At 31.5% G+C, this 13,601-nt stretch overlaps 2 protein-coding genes across 2 annotated transcripts; both read left to right on the top strand.

Moving 5' to 3' along the window:
• The first annotated feature begins 172 nt into the window (after window positions 1-172).
• On the top strand, window positions 173-3,253 carry LOC107898554 (monooxygenase 2). Its single transcript, XM_041090989.1, has 5 exons — window positions 173-387; window positions 482-628; window positions 1,100-1,322; window positions 2,142-2,370; window positions 2,547-3,253. Exons 1-5 carry the CDS (start codon window positions 293-295, stop codon window positions 3,065-3,067), a joined length of 1,215 nt encoding a protein of 404 aa, XP_040946923.1. The 5' UTR covers window positions 173-292; the 3' UTR covers window positions 3,068-3,253.
• A 1,777-nt stretch (window positions 3,254-5,030) lies between these two features.
• Window positions 5,031-8,471, top strand: LOC107898555 (monooxygenase 2). Its single transcript, XM_016824051.2, has 5 exons — window positions 5,031-5,577; window positions 5,658-5,804; window positions 6,399-6,617; window positions 6,689-6,918; window positions 7,822-8,471. The coding sequence occupies exons 1-5, from the start codon at window positions 5,504-5,506 to the stop codon at window positions 8,343-8,345; spliced, it is 1,194 nt and encodes a 397-aa protein (XP_016679540.1). The 5' UTR covers window positions 5,031-5,503; the 3' UTR covers window positions 8,346-8,471.
• Window positions 8,472-13,601: the final 5,130 nt, after the last annotated feature.

Genomic DNA, 13,601 nt, shown 5'->3' with positions numbered 1-13,601 from the left:
TAGTAGCCCAGTGACTTAAATGAGAACTTTTGAATAGTTTAGTAACCAAATTTTAATTTTTTTTAGTTAAGTGACTAAAATGAAAATTTACTCATAATTTAATGACTAATAGTGTAGTTTACCCAAAAACTTGCAGAAAACGTTTTATCCATATTTATTGTGTCTTCCCACTGTCCGATGATTGACGGAACCTGGGTTCAATATTACAAATGTGCTGACACCATCATTTTATCTCCTTTCCTTCACTATATGTATAGATAGATAGATATAGATATATACCCAAGTTCCTATTATGAGCAGCCACAGTGTTGGAATGGAGATTGTTGAAGACGTAGTGATAGTAGGGGCTGGAATTGCTGGTCTCACCACATCCTTGGGACTCCATAGGTAATGAATTTATTATTATTATTATTATTATTATTATTATTATTATTATTATTATTATGAAGTGATTGAATATTTGAAATAATTTGATTTGCAGGCTGGGAATTCGTAGTTTAGTATTGGAATCATCGGAGAGATTAAGGATCACCGGATTTGCTTTCACGACGTTGGAAAATGCATGGAAAGCTTTGGATGCTATTGGCATCGGTGATTCTCTACGCCGTCAACATTACCTGTTGTCTAGGTAAATGAACCACCACTGGGCACCAATCTTCTGTTAAAATCTACCGTATTTAGAAACTCATTTAGTAACTAGATTTGGAGCCTAATAATTTATAATTACTTATGCATGGTTGTTATGGTTAAATTTTAGCTTAAATAGCATCGACATTGTTATCAGTTCAGGAGGTCGTGGGTACGCTGAAGCACATTATCCTCCTATATAAGAGTTAGAGAGGGGCTATGGGTAGTTCTAGAGTTGTATTATCAAACATCACATACAAAATTCAGATTTCACTTTACTAATCAAACACATCTAGGAAATTAGAATTCAACTAATAATAAGTTTACATGTTTGTCAAATGCTTAATATTGTTCTTAAAAAAGCTTTCAACTGATAATATTATCGATTTAGACCTATTAATGGCATTATAAAAATATCGATTTTAGTTTACCATAAACAGAGCTGATGACACTTAGAATTATTCAATTGCAGCATAGTAGTTGCTTCTACAGTCTTAGAGAAGCCGGCGGTATCGGAGATGTCATTCAAGGGTCATGATATTCGTTGTGTTCAACGGCGATTATTGTTGGAAACACTAGCAAAGGAACTCCCCAATGGAACCATAAGGTTCTCTTCTAAAGTGGTTTCCATTGATGAATCTGAAGACCACTTTAAACGACTGCATCTTGCCGATGGAGCCATCCTCAAAACCAAGGTCAAAATCCACTTTATATTGTTTTATAACTTCATAAATTACAGGGCAGATTCATCTAAACTCCCGAATTACGACTTCAACTTTAAATTGTTTCGAGTTCTTAAAGTGTTAATATTTTATTAATCGGATAAAAATTTAAACATACGAGTATTTGTTCCATAAACAACTTGGATTTAACGTGTTAAAAAGAATAATCCTATTTTTTAAAACATGTTAATTACAAGTTGTCAATGTTGTAGGTACAAACATGTTTAAAATTTAATCTATGTTTTTTAAATATGTTTTACGTCAGATCCAAGCTAACAACTAGGAAAAGACTAAATTGATATGGTATTGATATTTTGTGGACTCAATTACAAAGTTTAGGATCAATTTTGAATTTAAATTATGATTTTGGGGCCACTGATGCAAATAACTTAAAATTTTATGTGTATGTATGCATTGTTGAAAGAGGCTATAAAAATGCTATTGAAACCCTTATATTAAAGTTGGATTATATTTTGTCTTTTCTACTAAAAGAATAAGTAAATTATTCATTGTATTTTGGATTAAAGAGCAAGTTGGTTTTTCTGTTGAAAATTTCATCCATTATTATTGTTAAAATTTAATGCTTATACATCAAAATGAGGTATACATAACAAACCACACGTAGTCGCATTAGTTTTTAACAATAGAAATATATGCAGTTTTTAATAGAAATGATTAATTTATTCTTTCATCTAACGACTAATTTATTTATTGAGTAGAAAAAATCGTATTGTACGGACTCATGGTACTTTTACCAGAAAGAGGCTAATGGGTATGGTGAAATTAAAACAGGTCTTGATAGGATGCGATGGAGTGAACTCAGTGGTGGCAAAATGGCTTGGTTTACAAAACCCTGTTTTCTCAGGTCGATCATCAATTAGAGGCAATGCGCATTTCAAAGGCGGTCATGGATTTGAACCCAAACTCAGACAGTTCGCTGGCAAAGGTTTTCGATCAGGATTCCTTCCTTGTGATGATGAGAATGTTTATTGGTTTTTAACTTGGACTCCAGCCACTAAAGGTAAGCTTCTGACTAATAAATAAAAAAGAATGTAGCTTACCAAATTTAAACCCAAAATAATGATTTAACCTCAAATTTTAACTTTCACCCCAAACTTTTAAAATTTTATTGTCGTCCCAATAATGAACTGTTATGATTGCTAAAATTCCATTATTATTGATTTTTAACATCTGTAGAAGAAGAAATGGAAGACAACCCACTTAAGCTAAAGCAATTGGTAACAAGCAAGCTCAAAGATACATCCGATGAAATGAAATCTGTCATTGAAAAAACACTGCTAGACGACATCACATCATCGCCATTAAGATACAGAAAACCGTGGGAGCTGCTTTGGGGAAACATTAGCGAAGGCAACGTTTGTGTAGCCGGTGATGCTCTTCATCCCATGACCCCAGATATCGGCCAAGGTGGGTGTTCAGCCTTGGAAGACGGCGTCGTTCTCGCTAGATGCCTTGGTGAAGCCTTGTTGAAACCAGGGGTTGAGGATGAAGAATATGAGAGGATTGAAATGGGGTTGAAGAAATATGGTCAAGAAAGAAAATGGAGAAGCTTTGATTTGATTACTACTGCTTTCATGGTGGGTTTTATACAACAGCACGAAGGGAAGGTGATGAGTTATTTGAGGGATAAGTTTATGTTGAGGTTCTTGTCTGGGTTGTTGTCAAGGAAGGCTGGTTTTGATTGTGGTAAGCTTTGATTAATGAATGTGTGTTTAGTTTTAAAAGTAGAAGTTTAAATTCTCAATGGATTAAATTATAAATGTAAGAAAAGTATAGGGATTTAGAATATATTTTAATGTTTATTTATATTAGTCTTTGAGCTTAAGTCTGTGTTTTTTTTTTCTTAATGCATAAATCAATACGAGTTTGATGTATATTTTTAATGTGATATTTGTATTAATTTTTGGTCTAGTATCATACATGTATATGCTAAAAGTTATAGATTGAGTTTCGGTGAATACCCATTTACTGATCCCATCTTTTACGGAATCGATCCCCTACAAGAATATGTGGAGCTCGGAATGTCTGGAAGCACGGGAGAACGTTCTTTTGCCGATATTATTACCAGTATTCGATACTGGGTCATTCATAGTATTACTATACCTTCCCTATTCATCGCGGGTTGGTTATTCGTCAGCACAAGTTTAGCTTATGATGTGTTTGGAAGCCCTCGTCCAAACGAGTATTTTACAGAGAGTCGACAAGGAATTCCATTAATAACTGGCCGCTTTGATTCTTTGGAACAACTCGATGAATTTAGTAGATCTTTTTAGGAGGACCCAATGACCATAGATCAAACCTATCCAATTTTTACAGATATATATTTTGCTATCGGGAAATAGCAATGTTTAATTCGAGTTTTAAAATTGATTTCAAGAAAATTCACAATTATTTAATAATATTAGTAATCAATCCTAAAACCCGAATTATATCACATCTATCGGACTATATTTGACAAATTAAATGCAATATTAAACAAACTCATAATTAACACTAAATTTATTATACTGACAAAATCATAAAAAAAATTCAAACCTAATCATATTAGCAATGAACTTTCATCAAAATCAACTCTAAAATCCGAATTAAGCACTAAAAAGTTAACACTACCACATTTGGGTATCAAAATATAAAATTTCTATCAAATTCAGGTACTAATTGAACAAAAAAATAACATAAATTTCACGTTAGAAAAAAGTGTCAAACTTACCTAAATAATATATATATGGTGAGCATTTGGTATACTGACAGTATAATATTTTTTTGTCCAATTTACTCTTTGAATTTAGCTTCATATTGGAGCTTGAATTTGTTTTTTTCCCTGTTAGTCCTTAATATTTCCTTAAAAAAAGTTTAAGTACTAGTGGGAAAATAATTGTCAAGTTTAGAGATTAATTTAGACAAAAAAATTCAACCCCAATTTAGAAATAATTACCTAGTTGAAGCTCAAATGTGAGGAGAATTGTCAAATTCAGAGATTAATTTGGACTAAAAAAATTCAAACAAAAAAAATGGTTGCACCCATTAAATTATATTAGAGAGACTAAATATGCATAAAATGAAAAATACAACGATTATTTATACAATTTGACCTAAATCATTTACAAAATTGAATTGATGTCATCTATTAATTGGATCTCAACTCAAGTGAGTAATTATCGAAAAATTAATTTATTTATAAAGTAATAAACGTTACTATGAAAATATTTTCATCATTTTATATTTTTACGTAAAATCTAGAAAAATAACCATAATGATATTTGAACCTAAAGCATCGTAGTATTCAATATCATACCTTCACCGTTTCAATCAAAATCTCATTTAAAAAAATATATTTTTAAATATATTTGTACCATAATTTCATAGGCGAATCCGGGGGCTGGCAGGGGCCCCGACCTCCCTAAAATAAAAAATTGTTGTTTTGACCTTTTAAAAAATTTTAAATTAATAAAGGTAAAATTACACTTTAGCCCCCTAAAATTATAAAAATTTAATTTAATCATTTAAAAATTATAAAGATATAGACTATTAAAAATTAAAATTTTTTATTTCGGGTCCCCTTAAAAAGAATTTTTTGCTTCGCTCCTGCATAATTTTCTTTAAATCACATCATCGAGTGTGACATAATCTAGTATTTCATGTTCTATTTCAAATTCATACATAATTTTTAAATATATTAAATAATTTTAAAAGTATCTAATAAAATACTATATTTTTAGATATGCAGATTTTTTTTTCACTATAGTACTTGAAATTGACAATTATGTTTATTGTGATTAGGTACCGGCGGCTCCTGCCAAGAGGAAAAGAGCGTAAAAGCTTTTTATCCAGTGCGACAAACGACCCTCTACCTGTTCGGTAAAATGTCAGTAAGAAACACACACAAGAAAAAAAAAGTTTGAAAACAACAAGCACTAGGATTAACTATTGCAACGAGAACGTTTAATCCAACGAGCCGTCCACGCACTCTCCGATCAGACAAAGTATCTGATTATTCTATTAAGTATTAACTGAACCTGGATTCAGTATTACATATGTGCTGACACCATTTTCAATATATATATACACATACACAAGCATCTTCTGACCCAAATTACAGTTCAAGAATTAAGAGCAACCCAAAGTGTCAAAAGATGGAAATTGTTGAAGATGTTGTAATTGTGGGGGCCGGAGTTGCTGGTCTCACCACATCTTTGGGTCTCCATAGGTAAATGAAATTATTATCATGATGATGATTTTTATATATAATTTGAAGTGATTGAATGTTTGAAATAATTTGATTTGCAGGCTGGGAATTCGTAGTTTAGTGTTGGAATCATCGGACAAATTGAGGATCACTGGGTTTGCATTCACGACGTGGAGCAATGCCTGGAAAGCGTTGGATGCTATTGGTATCGGTGAATCTCTACGCTGTCAACATCACCTCATTACAAGGCAATTTAACTACCCCCAACCTTCTCTAAAAAATCTCTCTTTTTTTTTTCTTTTTTTTTTGAGTTACTACAAATAATATATCTAAATAATTATAATATTATCAAGTAAGATTAGATTAATAATCTGAATATATAAAAATTTATATAAAAATAAATTTAGACAGAATGCATATATGTTCAGACTTAAATTGTAAGATGAAAATAAGGAAATTTAAAATTTAGATTTAGGGTTCAAGTTTAGGGTTTAAGTTTGAGATTCAATGTTCAAAGTTCGAGGATCTGAATTTAGGATAAAAAAATTATCAAAATTATGTGTCAGTGACATAGAAAAAATTGTTAAAAAATTATTAAATAGTTTAAAACTATAGATGATATTGTGGAAAAGGTTCATAAAATAATTTCTCTTTTTCTATTAACTAATTTAAATGTTTGTTACAAAATAGATTAAAAAAGTAACAAATAAATCAAATTGAGCCAAAAAAAAAATAAAGTACCAAAATCGGAAAATGGGTGTACTCGAGGAGCCAAATCGTAATAAACCTTTTAGTTTTTGCTATAAACTAAGCTTGGTATTACCCGAATCATCAACTTGCAGCATGGTTATTGCTTCAACATTCTCAGACAAACCGCCATCAGAGGCACCATTTAAGGGTCTCGAAGTTCGCTGTCTTCAACGGAGATTATTGTTGGAAACATTAGCAAAAGAAGTTCCCAATGGAACCATAAGGTTCTCTTCTAAAGTGGTTTCCATTGACGAATCTGAAGGCCACTTTAAACGACTCCATCTTGCTGATGGAACCATCCTCAAAACCAAGATTAAAAATCCACTTAATTCATACGATTGTTTGTTTGAAAGAGGCTAATAACGTTTATTGTGAAAGTATCGGTGTTGATAGGGTGCGATGGAGTGAACTCAGTGGTGGCAAAATGGCTTGGTTTGCAAAAGCCTGCTTTCGCAGGTCGATCGGCGGTTAGAGGCAATGCGCATTTTAAAAGCGGCCATGGATTTGAACCCAAATTCAAGCAGTTGGTTGGCAAAGTTGGCCGATTAGGGTTCTTACCTTGTGATGATGAGAATGTTTTTTGGTTTTTTACTTGGATTCCAGCCACTAAAGGTAACCTTCAAACTTTGAAAACCCTGCTTGAAATTGCAGATATAATAAAATTGTAATTCCTATGCTAAATTTCAGTTAAAGTATCTTCGATCTACCTATAATGCTGGATCAAATTAATCTCTTTAATATTAAGTGTATTAAGTGGATCAATTCAGTCCCTGTACTACAAAAATAAATTAGATAAGTTTATTTTGTAACAAAGATAACATTTACTATATAAGTCTTGAAATTTTTTTTAAATTGTAGTTCGATTCCAAACAAAAAATTTCATTTACATAATCATAAAAATTTTAAAAATATTTTTTGTTAAACAATAAATATTAGCTCTATTCAAATTTGGTATTATTTGATTCTTTTTAATAATGTAGGACTAAATTGATCTATTTAATAGTAAAAGGTCTAATTTAATCAAGTTCCTATAATAGAGGGAACTTTTTAGGTACATTTGCTGCTAAATTTCTATTGTTATTGATTTTAGGGTTAATATAACTTTTTGTCCCTTAATTTGACAATTAGATCCATTTTAGTACATTTTTTGTTCTCCGACCTTAGAAGTTGACAAATGTAAATTTTTGTTGGTGTGTAAAGCTAGTGAATCAAACCTAAGCTCAGAAGGCTACTCGTGTCAATTCAAGCTTGTAATGATTTGATTCCGAGAAAACCTAAACCATAATGATTTGAGCTTGAGAAAATCCAAGTATAAAAAAATTTGAGCTTGTGAAAAATTTGAGCTTGAGCCTGAGACTAAAAAAATCCAAATCCAAAAGGGTGTGAGTCTAAGAAAATCTAAATTCGAAAGTTTTGAGTCAATGAAAATTTTAAGCTTAATAAAACTCGAGCTCAAGTTAATCCCAACCTGAAACAATTATATTAACCTTTTGGTTTTAACTAATGCAGAAGAAGGAATGGAAGAAGACCCAATTAAGCTGAAACAATTCGTAGCAAACGAGCTTAAAGATGCATCAGATGAGATGAAATCAATCATCGCAAACACTTCGCTAGAATGCATTATATCATCTCCATTAAGGTATAGGAACCCATTGGAGCTGCTTCTTTGGGGAAATATCAGCAAAGGCAACGTTTGTGTAGCCGGTGATGCTCTTCATCCCATGACCCCAGACCTCGGCCAAGGTGCGTGTTCAGCCATGGAAGATGGTGTTATTCTCGCTAGATGCCTAGGTGAAGCCTTGTTGAAACCAGGGGTTGAGGATGATGATGAAGAATATAAGAGGATTGAAATGGGGTTGAAGAAATATGGTCGAGAAAGAAGATGGAGAAGCTTTGATTTGGTTACTACTGCTTTCATGGTGGGTTTTGTATTGCGAAATGATGGGAAGATGATTAGGTATTTGAGGGATAAGTTTTTGTTGGGATTTATAGGTGGGTTGTTGTTAAGGAAGGCTGGTTTTGATGGTGGTAAGCTTTGATGGTAATGTATATATGTTTTGATGTAAGTCTTGTGTTGTTGCTTGTTTGAGTTTGCTTTGTAGTTGGGTTTTTGTGTCCAACTGGTTTGGTTATATTTTCTCTTTGAATGAAAGCTTCTTCCAATTGATTTTGGATTGTTTTACCTTCAAGAAAAACACATGGTTTCCGGAATTGAATCGGACCGGTTGGTCGGTCGGACCGACTAGACTACGAATTAATTAGTGTATCAGTTAAAAGCAAGAGGTTGTGTTGATTAGACTGTGAACCAGAACGGACTGACTGAATCGAGTTAAAAAGCGGTTGAATATGCTGTTAAACTTTTTTTTCTATTTATTATGATTTTTTAATAATTTTTTAATCGAATCAATCAGACCGGCAAATCAATGGTTTGATTGATTCGATCACCAGTTTAGTTATGAAAACGTTGAAAAAATAATTTTTTATAGGAATCATGGGTAGAGATTGTTCAATGATCGAACTCGAGACTAGACATGTTCATATGTCGAACTACTTGCCTAAAGCTTAAGGCCCATCCAAAATTTGAGAGGGTTTGGATTAAAATTATATTATGTACACACAGGAATTAAATCTATAATAATATATCATACTATAATATAAATATTAAAAAAAGTTGAGATGCCTATTTATAAAATTTTAATAAATGGAACTATATAATTATTAAATATTAAATTAAAAACAATAAAATATTTTTAAAATTTGTAAAATATATTAACTATTTACAAATATAGGTAGGATTAAATAAAATTTTAGGTTCATATTGCTAGCGGGACTTGGGTAAACATAAAGTAAGTTAATAGCAGTCTTATGGTTGTTCAAACAACGGCCCTGAAGGTGCTGGCGCGAGATTCGCTGCCATAGGAGAGAAGACGAAATATGATATATGGTGATCGAGGAGGTTCATAGCAATGCACCGATTGCGGTGATTAAAGTCGTTAGGGCTCTAATAAGTTTGGCTTTGGAGGTTTTTGAAGGTTGACCGAAGAAGTTCATAGAAGGAGCTTTGAAAGAGGAAGCGGATGATGCCAAGAAACAGCTTGAAGAAGCTACTGCTAAAGTTTCATTGCTTAGAACAACATTTTGAAGGTTTGCTTTTTATGTCATTAATGAACCAGATAAATTTAAAATAAATAATTGTTTAACGGTGTTATGTAAGTAGATTTGTTCATGGGTCGGGTTACTCGTCTAAACTCGAAGATTCGTCCGAAATTTGAGAGGGTTTGAGTAAAAAGATTAGACCCAAAAAATGGGCTTAGGTAAAAGAAAAATAGGTCCATTTAAAATATGAGTTGAGCTCAGCCTTGAATAGTTAAGGCTCAAACCCAGCCCGACATGACTCATTTTTAAGTTTATAATACTTTATATTATGTTATTTATATATATTATGTAATTTAGAACATATTAAAAAATAAACTTATATTAAATATATAATACAAACATTAAAATACTGTTAAAATTTTTAATAAATAAAAAAATGCATAAAATTATTAAATATTAAAATAATATGGGCGGGTCTAAAATGGGATTGGGTTTGTCTTTTGTAAATTTGAACAAAATTTTAAGCCTATATTTCGGCCGAGCCAAACTTCGACAAATATAAAGTATGTTAATATCATGCTTAGATCCAACCCAATTCAGCCCATGAACACCTTCATATATATAAGTGACTTACTTTGTTAATAATAAAAGTAGAAGGATGTAATTTGATTAAATTAAAGTTTCGTGGTATACGTGAAAATTGAAATTAAATTTAGTGATTTAAATTGTAAATTACTCTTAATCAAGTATTATATAATTTATATGAACACCAATTAAATGATGCAAATTTTATTATCTTAAAATAAAAATATAAAATAAAATTTATTCTTGCCTTTAAAACCTAAAATTGATTAGGTTCTTCAAAGTTTTTCCTTGCAAACAAAGGCTACCTTTCCTTCCTAATAAAACAAAATCTCCCCATAAAGCTATCCCTTTCTTTAATAAAAACCTTCAAATTAGGATATTGCACAAATTTTAATATTATATTCCTTTTGAAGAGTATTTATTCCTCCAAATATTTTCCACTTGATATTTTCTTTAAACTTGAACTTAATTTGAATTTTAGCACTATGCCTATCAACTAAATCAAATTCATATGATATAAAAATTTAAAATTCTAACTAAAATATAGTTACAAATAGTTACAATTAGGAAAAAAAACTATCATAAACTCAATTTTTTAAAAACCCTGTAAAATTAAGTTAAACTCATTATTATTAGAGGTGTTCATGGGTCAGGCCGTGTCGGATTCGAGCCGGGTTCGACTAAAATCTTAGGCCTGTTTGCTGAGCTTGGACTGGCCCGAAAAATGGGCTTATAAGTTTGTCTGAGCTCAGCTCGGGCAGCCCGTATTAACTTTTTTATATGAAACTTTTTAAAATATATATAATACATCAAAAATACTAAAAATATTAAAATAAATGTTTCCCAACAAATTGAACATATGTATACTTAAATAACACTAAGATACGTGCAACTTAAGAAGCAAGTGCCTCTAAAATAGTAACAAAATTAACAATAAAACAAGAGTTATACGATATCCAAACAATAACAACAAAATAGTAGCAACATAGCAGTGAAACTATAGTAAAATAGTGAGAAAAATAACAAGAAAACAGCAACAAAACAATTAAAAAAAACGAAACAACAATTTTTTTTATTTTTGCAAATTCCGGTTGGGTCAAGCCGAGCTTGTGCCAAAAAATCCTTACTCGAGGCTCGACCCTTTTTCTAAACAAGCCTTATCTTTTTGCCCAAGCCTATTTTTCGGACCTATATTTTTATATAAACCCTCCCACTTTTCGAACAGACTTTTGAGCGGCCCGACCCATTGACAAGTCTAATTATTATACTAAATTTGAGATTTAGTTTCATATACTTTAATTTACATAATTATTATTTTTAATGTTATTAGTTATGTCAAATAATTAATCTTATTAACTATTATGATTAAAATGTTAATGTGGATTTTTTAAAAGAATATTTTTTCCAACACATAAAAAAAAAACTTATGTCAACATTCTGAGTTAGAATAAGTGTTTTTTTTTAAATCGCATTATCATTTTAATCGAAATTGCTAAAACCATTATTTATGATATTATAGAAGTAAATGATCAATTATGTTAAATTATAAGTATAGGAACTAAATCTCACATTTAAGCATATAATAAAGGGGCCAACATCATAATTTGATGATTATTTTATCAATCTTATTTACAATAATATTCCCATGTACTTGAAAAAATAATTTATTAACGAGGTATGGTGTGGTGGTTGCTTACCTCATTCCTTGATCATGTGGTCTAAGGTTTAATCCCCATTCATGGGAATGGAGTACATTTCATAGTCAATCATTTACCTCTTCGGAGAGCACCTATAGCAAGGGGATTAGTTATTGTTGACAACGGTGAATCCTTGATTTTGACTAGAAAAAGAAAACCTTTTTCACATTTCCCATCTCTTCTTCTGCCCCCTCTTTTTTCAAAGTTTCCAAACTCTTTGTTCAAGTTGAACGTAGTTAGCCACTAGATTAGCTATCACATAAACTCTTCTCTGCCTATTTCTCAAGCCATCTCTTTTCCCACCATCCTCCTCTTTCTTTTTTCTCCATTTTTCTTTGACAGTGGTTTTTCTTTTCGTTTTCCTTTTGAGTTTTTTAATAAGGTTTTCTCCTTTGCCCTTTTCTTGGACTATCATGGTTTTTAATGGTGGGGTTTTTTTCCATCTTCAATGGAGCTTTTCTCCCTTCTTATAGGTGGATTTGCTTGAGCTGTTGTGGCTCTCCTTCCTTCTTTGTAATAAAAGTCTTTGCCTCCTCCATTTGGTAGCCTTTCTCTACCTAACGTGCCATCTAAGGCTTGTTAGATCATTACTTTTAATGTTACTTGAGCTTCACTACTTCTACTTCAAGTCTCATCGAAGTATCTATTCCCATGAAGAGTGAGATCCTAGGCCGAGACTCTTTTGTATTAAGGTGATCTTTCACCTCGATGTTCGTCCACCAAAGTTATCAACGTGAGTTTTCCTTTGCTTTCAAGTTGAGCAACAATAAAAGCCTAATTTTTTTTGAAGATGCAATTGTTTCAATAGAATCAACTATTAAAAGGATTGAATTAAATAACTAACAACCATCTTAATCCAAACTAACTAAAATAAATCTAAGAGAACCCACACATTTACATAAGGTGAGACTCGAACTTAAAACCTTAAGGCCATTTAACTATTCGAAAGTTTTTATTTAAGTCATTGGGTTGTAAAAGTTACTATTGTATGGTCTTCTCTATTCGCACTATTAGATCTGGTGCCATAAGTGTAGTATTTTCGTCTATGTACACTTGTATTTTTTCAAACAAATTGGTTTAATAAAAATATTCATAAATTACATTAATACCCTTGTATATTATCCTCAATGGTCTTTGCACGCAAAGCAAAATGAAAGCAAATATTGACACATTGGTTATATAACGTTTAACCAATATTAAGTGGTATTATGTGGTTGAATCGTAATACGAAAAGGTAACTTATATTAGTAAATGAACATAAACATGTCCTTAGTCTAATCAGAAATGAACAAACCGATCGAAAGACTAATATGTCATCTATCAAGTCCAATTGGGGAGATGTTTTGCCTTAAACATCAGAGCAAATGACTCCCAGAAGATAGAGACATAGATGTGACTGAGTAGATTAACAGTATATTAGATACGACCCAAGTAGAATAGATCTTGAATCCGTTTTTGGATTTATCCACTTGTGACGTTCATAGTGTGACATACCTTAATCCTGATTGGATGATAGACTATATATGCGTGACTTGTATACTTTGATGTAAGTAAAAGTTTGAGTTCAAATAGATAAGGAATCAGAAACTGGTGTATTGGGTATATGACTTCTGCAATATATAGCATCATTCACAATATTGGAATTTATAGCCCAGGAAATTAATAAATGATATCCTCTCATTAGCAGCATTACATAGTAAATGTGGCCACAGGTCGTTTGTCTTTGTGATAAATGACTTAATTACTATTTGATAGTAATTGAATTTTCAGAAAGGAAGATATAATAGTCACCATGAGACAAAATAGGATCATATTGGGAGAACGAAATTATCTTAAAGAGATTAAAGATATCTTATAATGATAACACACTTATGACAAGGTCATTGGATGAGCACTAATTGAGTAGCTTTTGTAATC

The sequence above is a fragment of the Gossypium hirsutum genome, chromosome D04 (assembly GCF_007990345.1).
Source record: "Gossypium hirsutum isolate 1008001.06 chromosome D04, Gossypium_hirsutum_v2.1, whole genome shotgun sequence".
In the NCBI taxonomy this organism is placed as follows: domain Eukaryota; kingdom Viridiplantae; phylum Streptophyta; class Magnoliopsida; order Malvales; family Malvaceae; genus Gossypium; species Gossypium hirsutum.
This window is presented reverse-complemented; position numbering and strand designations above follow the sequence as displayed.

Excerpts from the sequence above, each read along its gene's own strand:
- LOC107898554 (XM_041090989.1), top strand. The coding sequence starts at position 293 with ATGAGCAGCCACAGTGTTGGAATGGAGATTGTTGAAGACGTAGTGATA. Across the intron at positions 388-481 it reads ACATCCTTGGGACTCCATAG|GCTGGGAATTCGTAGTTTAG; the intron begins GTAATGAATTTA and ends TTTGATTTGCAG. Across the intron at positions 1,323-2,141 it reads GAGCCATCCTCAAAACCAAG|GTCTTGATAGGATGCGATGG; the intron begins GTCAAAATCCAC and ends AAATTAAAACAG.
- LOC107898555 (XM_016824051.2), top strand. The coding sequence starts at position 5,504 with ATGGAAATTGTTGAAGATGTTGTAATTGTGGGGGCCGGAGTTGCTGGT. Across the intron at positions 5,578-5,657 it reads ACATCTTTGGGTCTCCATAG|GCTGGGAATTCGTAGTTTAG; the intron begins GTAAATGAAATT and ends TTTGATTTGCAG. Across the intron at positions 6,618-6,688 it reads GGAACCATCCTCAAAACCAA|GGTGTTGATAGGGTGCGATG; the intron begins GATTAAAAATCC and ends TGTGAAAGTATC.